A 14661-nucleotide genomic window follows, 5' to 3' on the forward strand; every position below is an offset into this window, starting at 1 on the left:
GCGCAGGGTAGTGCGCAATAGTGTTTTTTTTTTATGATGCTATTGATGTACTCTACAAGAGTAGTGCCAAAATATTGAAGAATGGAAACCCCGCTTTTAACGCCTGCTCGAGCAGCGTTAAAAGTGCTGTAAAAATGGCGCAAGGATATCTCAAAGATTTCCTTATGCCATTTTTCTGGCTCCCCTAATGGGGGAACGCCCCCTTTACATATATTATGCCTGGCGTAGACATAATGTGTCGCAAAGGGTTACTGAGTGGCGCAGTGCATGCATTGCACCACTCTGTAAATCCGGTGCGGGTATTTTGGCCTCGTTGGGCCACATTAACGTCAAAGTAAATTACGTTAATGTGATGCAAGGTGGTGCTAGGGGCCTATAACTATGCCCCTGAATGTTTTCCAGTTTTACAGATGACCAACTACTCCTCAGATTACATGAAGTGGTGTTTGAAATTCCATAATTTGCAAATAAAATGGTATCTCATTTGATCTTTATAAAGCAAGGGCATACCTTGCATAAAGATGTCATGCAGGATTTCGCCAAGAAACTGCTTTATTCAGAAAATGTGTCTAAGAAAGACATCATCTGCAAGAGCGAGTCTTCTCCAGGAGAAACTATGTGCAATGGCATAAAATTAAAATAATATTTAAGTTACATTTAAAAAAAAATGTGAATGTCACATAAAGCGAAATTCAGGAATCTTGTGGACTTTGCCTCATTAGTTTAAATTTCGCCCAAGCCTAATTACCTGTTTATCTCAGTGTTTCTTTAAACCTGCAGACACTGCACACATTTGTTGCACATGATACATGCTAAACCAAACCTATCTTTTCATTATCTGACCTATTTTCTGGAACATGACAAAAAATTGTTCTAACACAATAATAACTATTTTTTCTGCCCCTCTGGCTTGCCCCAGTGTTTTTCACTTTGTGTCATTCATTATATTCTTTGTAAAGAGCCCCACACTTTTTCAATGTCACATACTATTTTTATCACAGGTACAGTGAAGAGAAGGGCTGGGAGTTGCTGTGGTTGTGCAGTGGACTCTTCCCACCGAGCAACGTTCTCCTGCCTCATATTCAGAGGTTTCTTCAGTCCCGGAAGCAGCACCCACTTGCCAACGATTGCATGCAGCGAATACAGAAAGCACTGAGGTACATAAAGACAGTCTTCCTATGAATGGATGGTGAAATGCAATAGTTAAATGAGGCAGTTCCATATCAGTAGGGCTTTAAGCTTGTTGGGTATTGTAAAGTCTTTAGCAAAAAAGTCTGATACCCAATACGATTTCTGCTCACCTAGATGACACACATGGCATACACTTTTTACTTCATGAACCTTAATTATAGTTCACCTTTTGTGTGTTATATATTTGATTAGTGTATTTTATTTAACTAAAAAGATAAAAATCAATGTAACAAAAGGCTCTGCAGTACAATTATAACTTTCAATTTCCGTATTAACTTCCAAATGTATTTATTAATTACAGTGTTTTCTAATGCACCAACATGCCACTGTTCCGCCATATCAGAGAGGCATGCATACAAACAAATGAAGTCGTGAGACTATTGTTGGGTTGCAATTAGCTAAAAGTTCTAACCGACGGATCATAGAATCAACGACCAGTAAACTGCAGAAATCTAAAATGATAGGGCTACCATATGCCTCACAATATTTGACAGAATTCAGTGGGAAGTTTAGTTATCAGTGTTTAAATGATCATTAGTAGTTCATAGGCCTTCCTGAGCATTGGAAAAGTTTGACTTTCTGCTGGTGCAATGCTTCAATCAGTACCATTTCCTCAAACACTATGGACCTCATTACGACTTCGAAGGTCTTTCTCACAGACCGGCGAGGTCGCGGGCACCCGAAGACCCCCATATTACGAATACTGTCAAATTTACGCCATTTACGGGTGGAAATCTGACACCGTTAGTCTGGGAAGACGGCCAAAGAGAGAGTTTTCCACCGCCAGCACCACTACGCCAACATGACTCTGTCCTCCATATTATGATACGTAATGTGGCACTGCAGTTTCCTGAACGGCGGTGCGATGTTGGCGGTGGAAAATGCCGAGAGCCCTCCCCTCCCGGATGACCACCTCGCCGAGACAGGTAGATGTCCCCTCCAAAAGAGGGTGGAGGGGTAGGGGGATGTTGTGTGCAAGTGTCTGGTGTGTACGTGTGTGTTTGATGCAGAGGGTGGATGGGGGTGACTGGATGGATGCGTGCGGTTGAGTGGGTGTGTATGTATGCATGTGAACGAGTGGGGGTGGTAGTCAGCTAGTGTGTGGATGTGTGGGGGGGGGTGTGTGTGCCGGCAACAGGAATGGGGATGCCTGTCACTGGGTGCATTTACCGCCAGGGTTTTAGTGGCAGGGCGACCACCTTGAAAAGCCGTGTTCATCCTCGTAATGTGGCTGGCGGCATTAGGCATGCTGCTGGCCGCGCCTGTCCAACTGTACCAGCGGGACCAGCGGCGTTGTGGTGGTTTGGCTGTGATCAAACCATCATACTCATAATATGGCAGTCTGCACCACCAGGGCCGCAGCGGTGCGGCCGCCACCTCCACCCTGGCGGTCTACGGGCTCCCAGGGTCATAATGACGACCTATGTGTCATGTCAAGGGTATAAGGAGCAAGCATTGAAATGCCACAGCCTGAAACTAAGGTAGAAAAAGTATGTAAAGAATCATATACTCTCAATACAGTCATAAAACATATAAGAAAGGTGCAGAAGAATTATTACACTACACAGAAAAATTGAAATCTTTGTCAAAGAACAAAAAAGTACTATACTGACAAGAGTAGCAGTGGAATAAAAAAACAATGCTACTCAAGCACACTTAGCTACTCACAAACAAGAAAAGATGCAGGCATGCTTGGCACCAAGACAAACAACATACTAGACACCATCCAGTGTTGAACTGACCATGTTAACTGCAACACTCTCAAGATGACAGTGATGCACACAAAGAGCCAAGCAAATAATTACACTTGAAGCACAAAACTAGCAGAGGCAGAAATCCAACAGGAACACATTAAAATCCACACACATATCCATAATCAAGCATGACACACTGCGCACATACTGAAATGTGATTTTAAGTGCCATGTTGATAGCCACATTACTGAGTGCATATAAGCCTTTCGAGAAATAAGAATGTATTGCAAATCACCATTAGGAAATCCTTACATGTTTTATCCATACACAAAGATTTGGACACTTTTATGAGAAAAGGCGGAACACATTACTCTCATTTTACAGGAACTTAATTCACTTTACATTGATGCAACAATCTGAACGTTGGTTCATCCACTTAACTGAAGACAAAGCGTCAAACTACTAGAGAGGCAAGAAATTCGAGATGGAAAACAGAATTCCTAGATATCCTGAACTCCAACTGAAACAAACTCTCAAGCAAGCCTTTTCTTGTCAGTGCCAGCACTAGCAGAGGCAATAAACCTTGATCCTTACCTGCTGCCCATCTAAAAATTCCTGGAGGCTGACCTCTTTAGAACCCCCCATTTAAAGACTAATAATCTCTACCTTCTGTCCCATCTGTATTTCCTAGGAATGGCTACCCCTTTCTCGTTCTAAGCCTTCGTCATGTGCCCTACCAATCTCCTTGCACCATTACCTTGTTAATTATAAAGTGTGCCAGTGTTCATGAGGCCAGGTCCACGGCACACAAATACTGTTAAAAAATTATACTGATACTGTCCTACTCTCTCTCCCTGACATAATTTTTCCCTATTGTCTATGCATGTTTATATTGACATAATGAGGACACTGAAACACACTATTGTATTACCACCACTCTGGCTGTAGGCGATGCATATACTATCAAAATGTGTGTAGATACTGTAGGAAATGGGTTCAGCCCATTCAATACCCCTGGATGTGTTGCTTTTTGACAAACTGATTTTGGACTTCTACAGTGAGTGAGTCTCACCAACTTAGTCTCATTCATAGGGCATTCTGTGGAAATGAACTGAGAGTGCTAATCTGCTGCGTAGGTAAGGGGAGAGGTCCTGGTCTTGTTACAAATGAGAATATGAGCAAACATGTGCGGGCTGAGTTTGTGAGACTATCTATCTCCGCTCAGTATCTGTGCAAAGGTAGCCTGTCGCACATAGAACCCATCAGGCAATGATGCTGACCTTTTGTTGGACTTATAATGTGAATGGGCATTCATTGTGTAGGTATATTAGTGCTTTATCCAAAAGAGTGGGTACATTATTGAATTATACCCTACAAATGAAGCACCACAGCCCAGTTTTGCTCTACAAGGGATTCGAGATTCTGGTCTGGTGGCGGTATTAGGGTAAACATGTACCTGAGTGCAGATCCACTGTCAGTTGGAGAACTGTATATTTCCCTGGCTCAGCTTATAAGGAGACTACAGGCCTATACCTTCCTAACCCCAAAGGGGCCAATTTAATTAAGCTGCAGGCTAGTAAGATGATCAATGTTGTCCCCCCAACACAAGATCCATTTAACAGTGCTCAGCCTAGTTTCTGCAAAACGAAGGGGTGGGAAAGAAATCTGCATGTGCTAATTACCTCTTAACACCATGCCTGGCCTGGACAAGCCAAAGCTCCCAAGAACAAATGAGGAAATGAGGAAGGTCAGACCTTTGGTGCCAAATGCAGGAGATGCTCCCCTTTTAAGTTTTGGTGGAAAGGAATCAGGCAGCTGTGTTGTGGGCGAAGCTGGAGCACTCCAGGAAGATCTTCCCATAGACCCTTTCAAGCCATGTTGTTTAATGTCCCAGAATGCTGTGCAGTATGGTTGAAGAAAGGGCAGAGTGATGATGTGCAACACAGTGGTTGAGGAGAAGTGCTTACCTTCCAGAATGTACCACCACCACTTAAAAGCTCTGGACAAGGGAGAGACAGTTGAGAACTCACTACCTGAGAGCTATGATAGAAAAGAATACCGGAAAGGAGGAGCCACATTACTCCACTGGAAAAATGAACTTAAGGCATTTTGGACTCCAGTTGGCTCTTAAGGCACCAGAAGTGTTTCTCCAGGGTCAGTGACTCTGGCCCCCAACAACTTCTGAGTAACTGGACACATGAGGGTTCCTCTTTTGTGGTCTGGCAATGCTGAAAGGTAACTTCCATAAGAGGAGGTCACTGCCTCTGTTGCTGATGCACAGGTGTCCGCAACATGACCAGTTTTACCACTCTCATATTGAAGTCAGGTCCCGGGGCCCTAAGTTCCAAGGGACCAAAGACATTGGGGGTCATTACAAGCTGGCGGACGGAAAAGGCCGTCCACCAAACTACCGTTGTCAGGTTACCGCCAGTGCGGTCCCCTTCCCGCGGGCCACATTACGGGTTTCCCCATGGGTCCAGCGGTAAACAGCCCACATCTTTGATGCCGGCTCATAATTGAGCCAGTGGTAATGCTGCGGTGCGTAGGGTGCACTAGCACCCATCGCTCTTTTCACTGTCTGCAGTGCAAGGGGACCCATAGGGCCCCCTCACCTGGTCTCCGCCAGCCTTTTCAAGGCGGGGCTACCGCAATGTTATCGTCGGCAGTGAAGGTACTAGTAACCCCCATGGCAGGGTGCTTGCAGCGCTGCCCTGGCAGATTAGTATCGCCAGCACCGCCAAACCTCTAGACCGACGTTTAGTCGTAATCTAGCGGTGATGGCCGGCTGACAATGGTGCGACCGCCACGGTCGTTAAGTGGCTGGCGGACTGCCACATTGGCGGTGGTGCAACCTCCACTCAGTGGATGAACCAAAGCTCAGCAAAGTGGTTTGATCCCCATGAAAAAGCTTGCGTAGAACGAATGCAGGTGACCACAGAGGGGCCCCTGCACTGCCCATGCCTGTGCACAGCAGACAATGTGCACTTCAAGGGTGCTAGTGCTCCCCGCGTGTGGCAGTGTTGCCGCCGGCTCTATTATGAGCCAGTGACAATACTGTGCACCTTTCTCACTGGGCTGGTCAGCCCAGTGGAAAAGTCGTAATGGGGCCTGCGGGGAGGTTGCCAGCACAGTGGTGACCACCCCATCGGGAATTTGGCAGGCGGTTGTTTCCATCTGCCAAACTCCTAATCAGCCCCAAACTATCAAAAATCACCCTTTGAGACTATTTAGTCCAACATATAGCTGGGTAAAAAGAAACTGAAGGAGTTACAGAACCCTAGGGGCAAGCGAGCTCCAGGGCTGCCCCAGGTAGGTCTGGGTGACTCACAAGCATAAGAAGGTGAGAGCTGAACACAAAAGGCTGGGATTTGGACTGTGAGTCTCAGAGAGCAGGGAAAGGAGCGGGTATAGTCCTCTTGCTATAAGACATGAAAACAAGTAAAAGGAAACCTAGGAGACAAACATCCAGCCTGCAAAGACAATCTAAGAAGGTACTGTTACAAGGCAATAGAAGGGCATGAATCTCTACCCATAAACTGGAAGTCAGAGACCCAACTGGGAGGACACAGATGGCTCTCTCAGCAGCGTAAGAAAATTGACTACCACCAAGGCCAATCAAAAGACCACATTCCATCAGTTGGATGCCACCCACCCATGCAGCAATGAAAATACCTGAGTCAAACACAACATGCTGAACACAGAAACTCTGAAGCAAGGGTTGTCAGGCCAGCCAGTTGGATGCGCCAAACAGAACATTAAGTGTTAGCACATCATAAAATGAAAGTGCAAGTACCAGCACTTTCCCCTGGAAAATATTGCACCACTGCAGAGAGGACCAAGAAGGCTGTCCTTCAAGCAAAACAAGAGCAAGCATACAGTGCCTAATAGGCCCTGCACATTTAAGTACAGGTGCTGCTCAATGCAGAAACATAGCCAGGGCCTGACTGCCTTAACCCTGAAAGACAAAGGGTAAACACCAGGCCCTGTGCCTTTCTTGCACTCTTCATTCATACTTTTAATCTTGAAGGCATCTTCTGCTGGTACCATAGAACTACCTTGCTATTGATGAAGCAAGTCCACTTCTCTGTGGCCAAATCAGCACTAGACAAAAAACACTAATAAATGAACTAAATATATCTGAATATATAGCTGCCATGAAGAATAAAGCAATGTTTCGAACACTCCAGCAGGGCCAGCTTTAGCGCTGTTGATGTCTGGTGAGACAATGTTTGTTGGCACCCCCCAATGACCACCTTCACCACGGATTTGCTCACTACCTCCCTTTAATAGTGTCCTCAAGTCTCTATAACCACTCTCGCTCAGATGCATTTAATTATTTTTGTAGAGCCACTCATACCAGTGTAGGGTGTCAGAGCACACATTACACAGAGACAATCAATCATACATGTGTAAATCAGTCTATTGGAAATGTTACATAAGACAGAGGACTACAAGTTGTAGGAGTCATGTCATCTTTACTGGTAGGTAGTATAGTTTAAGAGTGCTGGATCTGGAGAAGCACAAACTCAGAATTTTAAAAGTGCCAATTATAGTTGGGAGTTGCCTTTCCTAAAAAATAAGATCTCTACCCAAATTAACCCTTTTTGCAACATTTGGATAATGAAAGACTGGGGAACAAATCATAACACTCTAATGTATACCTTGCAGTTTCCACGCAGATCTTCGATGACAGCTTCTAGCTCAATGTTTTATGCTAGGGTTTTACCTTATAAACTGCAAGTAACGCAAGGATATCTCCAACAAAAGCGGTAACCACTGACCTATTTACATTATATGCACTTTGTGATCTGCATGATATACGTTCTTTGCAGTAGGCATATTAACCCTCTGCGCTACCTTATGATGAGTTAAAACTTCCACTAGACTAAACTCAGTCTCTCTCCAGAAGCTCCATTAGTCATCATAGTTACCTTGACATTTTAATTGTTGAAAGTTGCTGGAGGCAATGATCATGGCAGCAGGTGCTTTTAAAACCATGATACTTGCGAACACAGCACCCCCACTTGAAGTCCACGCCCGGTGCGTTGGCACCAGTCTCACCGCTCTAGAGCTGGCCCTGCCCTCCAGGCAAACTTTTATTTTTAGTTGGAATCAATTTATTTGAGTGACCAATTCCTGTTGCATTGTTTCCAATTCAGGCAAACGTTTTGCATTGCTCTCAAGTCTAAAAAATACTCAAATATACTATTTCAATCCATGAATACTTGAGTGGAATGTGGCACATAGTTTCTGTTAACATTTTTGTCTGTCCAATTATATTTTAGAAATGGTTCAAGGAAATATCCACCCCATCTGGTCGAGGTTGAAGCTATCCAGCACAAAACTACACAAATATTCCATAAGGTTTACTTCCCTGATGACACAGACGAGGTAACCTTAGTGTTTACTTTTATTGGTTAAACTATTTGTGTTTGAAAGTGGTGATGTCTGCCTAATTTTATGATTTACGTTTTTTATATGAGATGCTATCGCTATTAATACAGTCACCATCATGCTCTGAATGAATTAACTTGTGACATCACTGCAGGTTTTGTATAACATATTCTATGACCATTTAACATCATTATTCATCATCATTCTGATGCTATTGTATTTTTTTCATGAATTGTGTTATATTTGTTTATCTTATTTTTATTGCAGTGCCTTTTTATGATATATGGTTATGCTGCCAACACTGACGTTGTGCAATACAATTAATTTCTAATTCCTCGTAGCCTTAACATAAAGCACCATATGTTGGGAAGTAGGTCTCTTATGGGGAGTCAGCTCCAACAATCTGCCTCTGTTGTGCATTCTGACTTACATTATATTTTTCTGCTTAGTGGCCTCTCATCTGGAAACCAATGGGAGAGACTTCGGCCCGTATTTTTACTTTTTTTAGCGCCGCATTTGCGCCGCTTTTTGACGCAAAACGGCGCAAACCTACAAAATACAATGGCATTTTGCAAGTTTGCGCCGTTTTTGCGTCAAAAAACGACGCAAATGCGGCGCTAAAAAAGTATAAATACAGGCGGTTTTTACTACCTTAGCAGAGAGAGAGAGAGCTATGCTCTGCTGGTTCCACAGTGAATGGTAGCTGCCACCCCCCACAAGGCGATGGGGAAACTGATATTTGGTGGCAGCTGTTTTTTTGCCGTGTTGGGGCATTTTTACTTATACTCCCGTTAAAAGTAACTTTTTCCTGCTTTCTTGCTCTGATGGTGCAGCCAGTTATAAAGTTAGCTCTTTTCATGTTTTTACACATCCAACGGATGATCTACCATCAGAGCTTCTTTAATCATGTGTGATGTGCTCTTGTGTGATGAGACCCTAAGATAACAATACAAGCAAACATCACAAAAGCATACAGCGTGAAACCTGCAACACATAAACCAAAGATAACAATTATTAACAATAAAATAGAAAGTTTTTGTCTGAACACAGAAAAAATATGTCTAAAGAACATAAGTAGACTACAAGGAGCAGAGGACATAAGGATACAGGTTTGTTATAGGAAAAACTGCGAGTAATGAATTAACAGTGGGAAAGAAAAATGAATAAAAAAGTCCTGTAAGAGTGTCGTTCAAGAACAAACCATAAATTGACCATTTCGGTGAAACACAATCGTTGAGGTTACTGGTAGGTAAAATATGTACTGACAATAGTGGAACAGACATACTCTAGAGGGAGGTTTTTTCTGCAAACATTGGAATGGATGTGTAATTCAGGCTTTTTGTGCTTGTTGGAAACCACGGACTGCCATCACCCCCAGATGCCCTCCTAAACATTTAGATTAGAATAGATAAGAACAGGCATTTTCAGGGCTGGGTCTAGTTCTTTCTAAGAGGCACGCTTTACAGAACTAGAAAGCTGATGAGACGTCGTTCAATAGATGATGAGATTGGCACCCAATCCTAGAATTGCCAATATATAAGGTCTATAGGTACCCTCAAAAGCATAAACAATGAGAACAGTGAAAGAACTACCAGGATGACCCTGATCAGGGCTTTGCCACAATGTTGTTATATGTGTCTAGTGCAGGGGAACTGATTCTGTCTTATGTTTGGATTTGTGAACAATGTCTATGGGAAGAGAGTAACCCACTGCCAGTCATACCTGTTGTTAGCATCTCCAACATGTTTGCACACATCTACCCCTTTCATCTGATCCCAAACCAAAACGGCTTCTGTCGGCCACATTCCTTTTTATCTCATACTGCTATGTACACCAAAGAACTCTGCTTATCCTCATTCAAAGGTGATCAGCCCAAAGGGATCCCATTACAATGTATCACTTTAGAGGACCCCATCTGCATTCCCATGGAGTGCTTTCTCATTAAGTCGGTCTCTCGCGCACTATTGGTCACTGCTTCAGGTCTCTACTTGACTATTTGGCTATAATGCCATCTTCAGTCTGTGTGCCAATAAGAAGAAGTAAATGTTGTGCTGTGTGCTGAATGGTCTTGTAATTATCCAATTATCCAACTAACAATGGAGTAAGAAACCAAATGTAAGTAAAAGATATCATTAGAATTTAAAGAAATAGGTAAAAATAAAGAAAATGGTTAAGGAGAAAAATGTGGACATACATACTTTGAGGAAATGAATACCTCTAGTTGGATATAAATCAAAAGTGTTAAAAAGTATTGATAACAATACTCTTTTTGGGATAAAAACTCTGTAACTCTTTACTCATCTAGTCAATAGAAAGTATTGTACATTCAGTGTTAAGAAAATAATCTGTTATCAAAAGCCTCTCGCTAGAGAGCAGCACAGCAAGCTGATCCTTTATCTCTCTCTCTCAGTCGCTCTTTCCCTCTTGCTTCCTCGCTCTCTCTCACTGTCTTTTTCGAGACTGTGTCAGCCATCAGATATGTAGATTGGTATTCTATTAGCAGCAGTAGCTTTCAAGCATTATTTATTTTTGTTTACCTCTGAACTGGTTTCCATTGATGCAGTCCTCTTGGAAAGGGTGAGTTTCTTTCACAGAAACCAATATCTTATAAGTCCTCCCAAGACACCTTTTAACTGACAGTTCTACCAGTGATAAAAGGCTACTTCTGTTGCAGGACATTCAGAACTGCTATGAATCTTCCAGGCCTGAGGGACCAAGTTTCACAATAGGACCAAGTGATACAAAGCATCTCCACACAGTCATAACAAGTCTAGCCAATATTCCCAGTGCTTGCTGTTAAACTCTTTGCATGCAAGCAGCTCCTCATGGATACATAAAACGCATCAAAACACTTAGCTTCCATATGCTATGTAGACTGACTCTCCACATCAGACGAAACAATACTTGAATTAATCTTAGCTGCTGGTAATATCCCAGAGTCTCATCTAAGTACTTATTTTTGTCCACCATAACACCTCAGGCAAGAACCAGCCATATGCAAATCAGCCTTAGTCATGCAATACCTTTTGTAAACACATAAATGTAACTTGCATTCCAGAAATGTGTGGAGATGCAACAACTACATTTGAACAATATTAATACAAGGACTTGTGAACTGTGTCTGCCGCTTGACATCATGAGGACATTCCTTTGTGATACAGCCAAACTTTGTCACGGGGCATAGTCTTGCTGCTTAATGGTTTGGTTACCTGCCTCAAATTTCTTGATTGGAAGTGATAGAACATTATTGACAATCGACACTGATAACTCCACATATATTTTCTTAGGCTTTTGAAGTAGAGTCCAGTACGAAAGCCAAAGACTTCTGCCAGGACATCGCTACCAGGCTGCTACTGAAGTCACCAGAGGGCTTTAGCCTCTTTGTGAAAATCTCTGATAAGGTAAGAGACTTATGGTTTAGAATATAATTGTGCTTTATTGGGATTATGTCAAAAGCAAAAATATACCATACCGACTGTGCAATACGAACACAGCATGCAAGTAGAAGTTCACTCATCTTTCACTGTAAATCTGAACTCAAGAGACAATGCTTTAGATATATCAAAATTAGACTATAGAAGGTAATTATCAACCCAAGGAAAAGATTCAACCTTAGCCTTGGATGGTGGGCCAAATGTAGTGAATCTGGTGTGGTCAGATAGGAAGACATGTCAGTCCTAAATATCTGGTCATATCCTTCCAGAGGGCCGTATAAAGGTGAAAAGTAGGCACCAAAGAGGAAAGGAGGAAAAGTGAGAGGTAACCGGGGATGCTGACTATTGCAAATGAAGACTGAAGAGAGATCCTGGCCTGAGATCTTAAAATGTAACCAGTATTGAGAGCTGAGGATAAAGTGGTAATCAAATGTTAATTACGGTAGAGACCACCCCGCTATGCATTTGTTCATACCAAATCTTACAAGTATTAATCTCAAATTGTTTACTTATATTGAAACCTATTATGGAACAGTCCTTGATTGTTGTGACAGTGTCATGACTTTTTGTATTATTGGAGAAACTGTGATTACATACCGTTATGGAGTCAAAACAGCAATAAGGGTCCCTTGTGTATAAGGGATTTTTAGTGGACTAGCCAGCTAGAAATATTTTGACACTTATTTAGGCCATGTAAGAATGTTTCTTTTTTTCAAATGTGCCTTATTTAAAAATTCCACATTCAATTGTGTTTGTTTAATTTTCAGTTTTCAATATCTTCTTCTGTTCATTTGAAGTTTTAATGTTTTATGACTTTTGTTTAAGGCGAGAGCTCAAACTTGCTGATGCTTTGGCTATTTCATGTAAACAGGTTTGCCTTTTCAGGTTTTGAATTTGTCAGTTTGTAATTTGTAAGCAGTCAATTGCTTGGTGCTTTGTGTTAACATAACATTACTATGTATAGCGCGTTTTTATTGTTGATATTTTTATTTCAATAGGTAACATTTAACCACATTAATTTGAATACAGCCCACAGGGTACATGGAGGGTTTGTACTTCATTTCACCGGAGCAGCAAAGGAATGGTCTCTGTCGCCCTGGCAAACTACAGCCCACCCTAGTTTGAGTTCTCCACCAGGCAGGTGGAGACCTAGGTGCCTTCAGAGGATATGCCATCACAGCAGCTCGCCTAACGGCACTTAACCATTAATGTAGGCCCACCACATTCGGTGCTCCAGAATAGCAAAGTTTTTTTTGTTTTTCAAAAACAAACTACCAAAGTCAGAGGGTTTTTATTTAAAAAACTAAAAATATATTTCTCCTGGCGCTCTCGAAAATTTCTCTGAACCTGTGGGTGTCATTTATTTATGTTCGGGACCGCAAGCCTTTCTTGGTGGTCCCAAACAGGAAAATAATATTTTGAAACATCTTCCCTAAATAGGATGGATTGTCCGAGATACTTTGACCAAGGGGCCAATTTCAATGAAGTTCTTTGTCAAAGGTTTCCACTAGCCAAGGAGATACCGCCAACTCTAAAGTGAGTGGGGAACCACACGTTTGGCAGACAGGGTACTCCAAATGTGGTGGAGTGGTGTGTTAACCGAACTCTAAATAAGCCCTTTTGCTTTTAACATAAAAATATTCTAATCCCACCTACATAAATCTGTTTAAGTGATAGGTACTGTACTACCAATAAATTCAGTGGCGCCAAACAAAACCATTTATTTGATGCATCACTAGGAGTCCACTACTTCCTTTTGCAGATTTGGTGCAGTTATAAAAAGAGTGCAGTGTCACAGTCAGGGAAGGAACTTGGGCCCATATTTCTACTTTTTTAGCGCCGCATTTGCGTAATTTTTTGACGCAAAAGCGGCGCAAACGTACAAAATACAATTGTATTTTGTAAATTTGCGCCGCTTTTGCATCAAAAAGCGGCACAAATGCGGCGCTAAAAAAGTATAAATAAGGGCCTTGGTTTTTATCCACTCTGGGAATTTCCAGTTGTTTGCAGGCTCGGGGACTGCTGTAGGAGCAGGATGGCCCACCATAACTCAACCATTCCACTTAGTCCGATTCTAGCCACGGACTCTTGCAGCGTGGGACAATTTTTGTGCATTTTGCCAGGGCTGATTTAGGTTTCGAGTCCGGCCCTGGTTGCAATATCTACTTAAAATCTGTGCAAAGTCTGCATGGCCTAATTATGCATACACCATATTTCGAATATTTTTAATATATTAGGGCAAGTCTTTAATGTAGCATCTTTCTAATACAATGCAAAAGAAAAGTAGGAGACCTGGGGAAATGCATTTTTCTATGTGCGCTGCACGCAAAATATAATGTTTGCTGTTTTATGCAAACAGGTCCTGAGGCTGGGTTAAGGCGATGCCTCAGGGGTGTAACATGAATTTGCATCTGTTTTTTTGTTGTTCTGGGTCCCAGAGACTGGCCCTTTCTGTAATACCGTTCATCAAGGCGCATATTTTGCACCCACATGATGTCAAGGGGATGTTCCCTCATTTGCATAAGGGTGATGCCTATTCCTTCAAGGGGTCCAGTGTCTGTGCTCCACATATGAAGTGGTGCACAGTAAGTGGCATGGACGTTGAGGTTTCCAGGAACCCTGAGAACCCCCGCATACACTCTACCCACCTAAAAGGGGCCTGCTTGCTCATAAAGACGTTTTGGTCGCTGGCAATGAAAGGAGTGGTGCTTTCCAGCTGATACTCTAATTTTCACAACTGCTCATTCTCCTGTTCAAGCCCAAACTTGAAAGTTCACACCTGCACTGGGAAAGCACATATTTTTTAATTCAGTGTAACTGAGGACCATGAATCGCTTTAATCTAAAACAGCATCTGATTTTTCTTTGGATCTCCTACAGCAGACATATCAGTTATTCTTTCAAACTATATTTTACTGCATTAAATGAACTAAAAAAAATATTACTTTG

General features: G+C 42.3%; 1 protein-coding gene across 1 annotated transcript in view; it reads left to right on the forward strand.

Annotated features, from left to right (window-relative positions):
• The window catches only part of MYO7A (myosin VIIA), a 434990-nt gene that overhangs the window by 385684 nt on the left and 34645 nt on the right, over nucleotides 1-14661 (forward strand). The window contains exons 40-42 of the mRNA XM_069203910.1: nucleotides 1002-1157; nucleotides 8171-8276; nucleotides 11567-11680. Coding sequence (XP_069060011.1) covers nucleotides 1002-1157; nucleotides 8171-8276; nucleotides 11567-11680 — 376 coding nt within the window. The remainder of the gene's footprint in view (nucleotides 1-1001; nucleotides 1158-8170; nucleotides 8277-11566; nucleotides 11681-14661) is intronic.

Source organism: Pleurodeles waltl, chromosome 8, assembly GCF_031143425.1.
Source record: "Pleurodeles waltl isolate 20211129_DDA chromosome 8, aPleWal1.hap1.20221129, whole genome shotgun sequence".
Taxonomy (NCBI): domain Eukaryota; kingdom Metazoa; phylum Chordata; class Amphibia; order Caudata; family Salamandridae; genus Pleurodeles; species Pleurodeles waltl.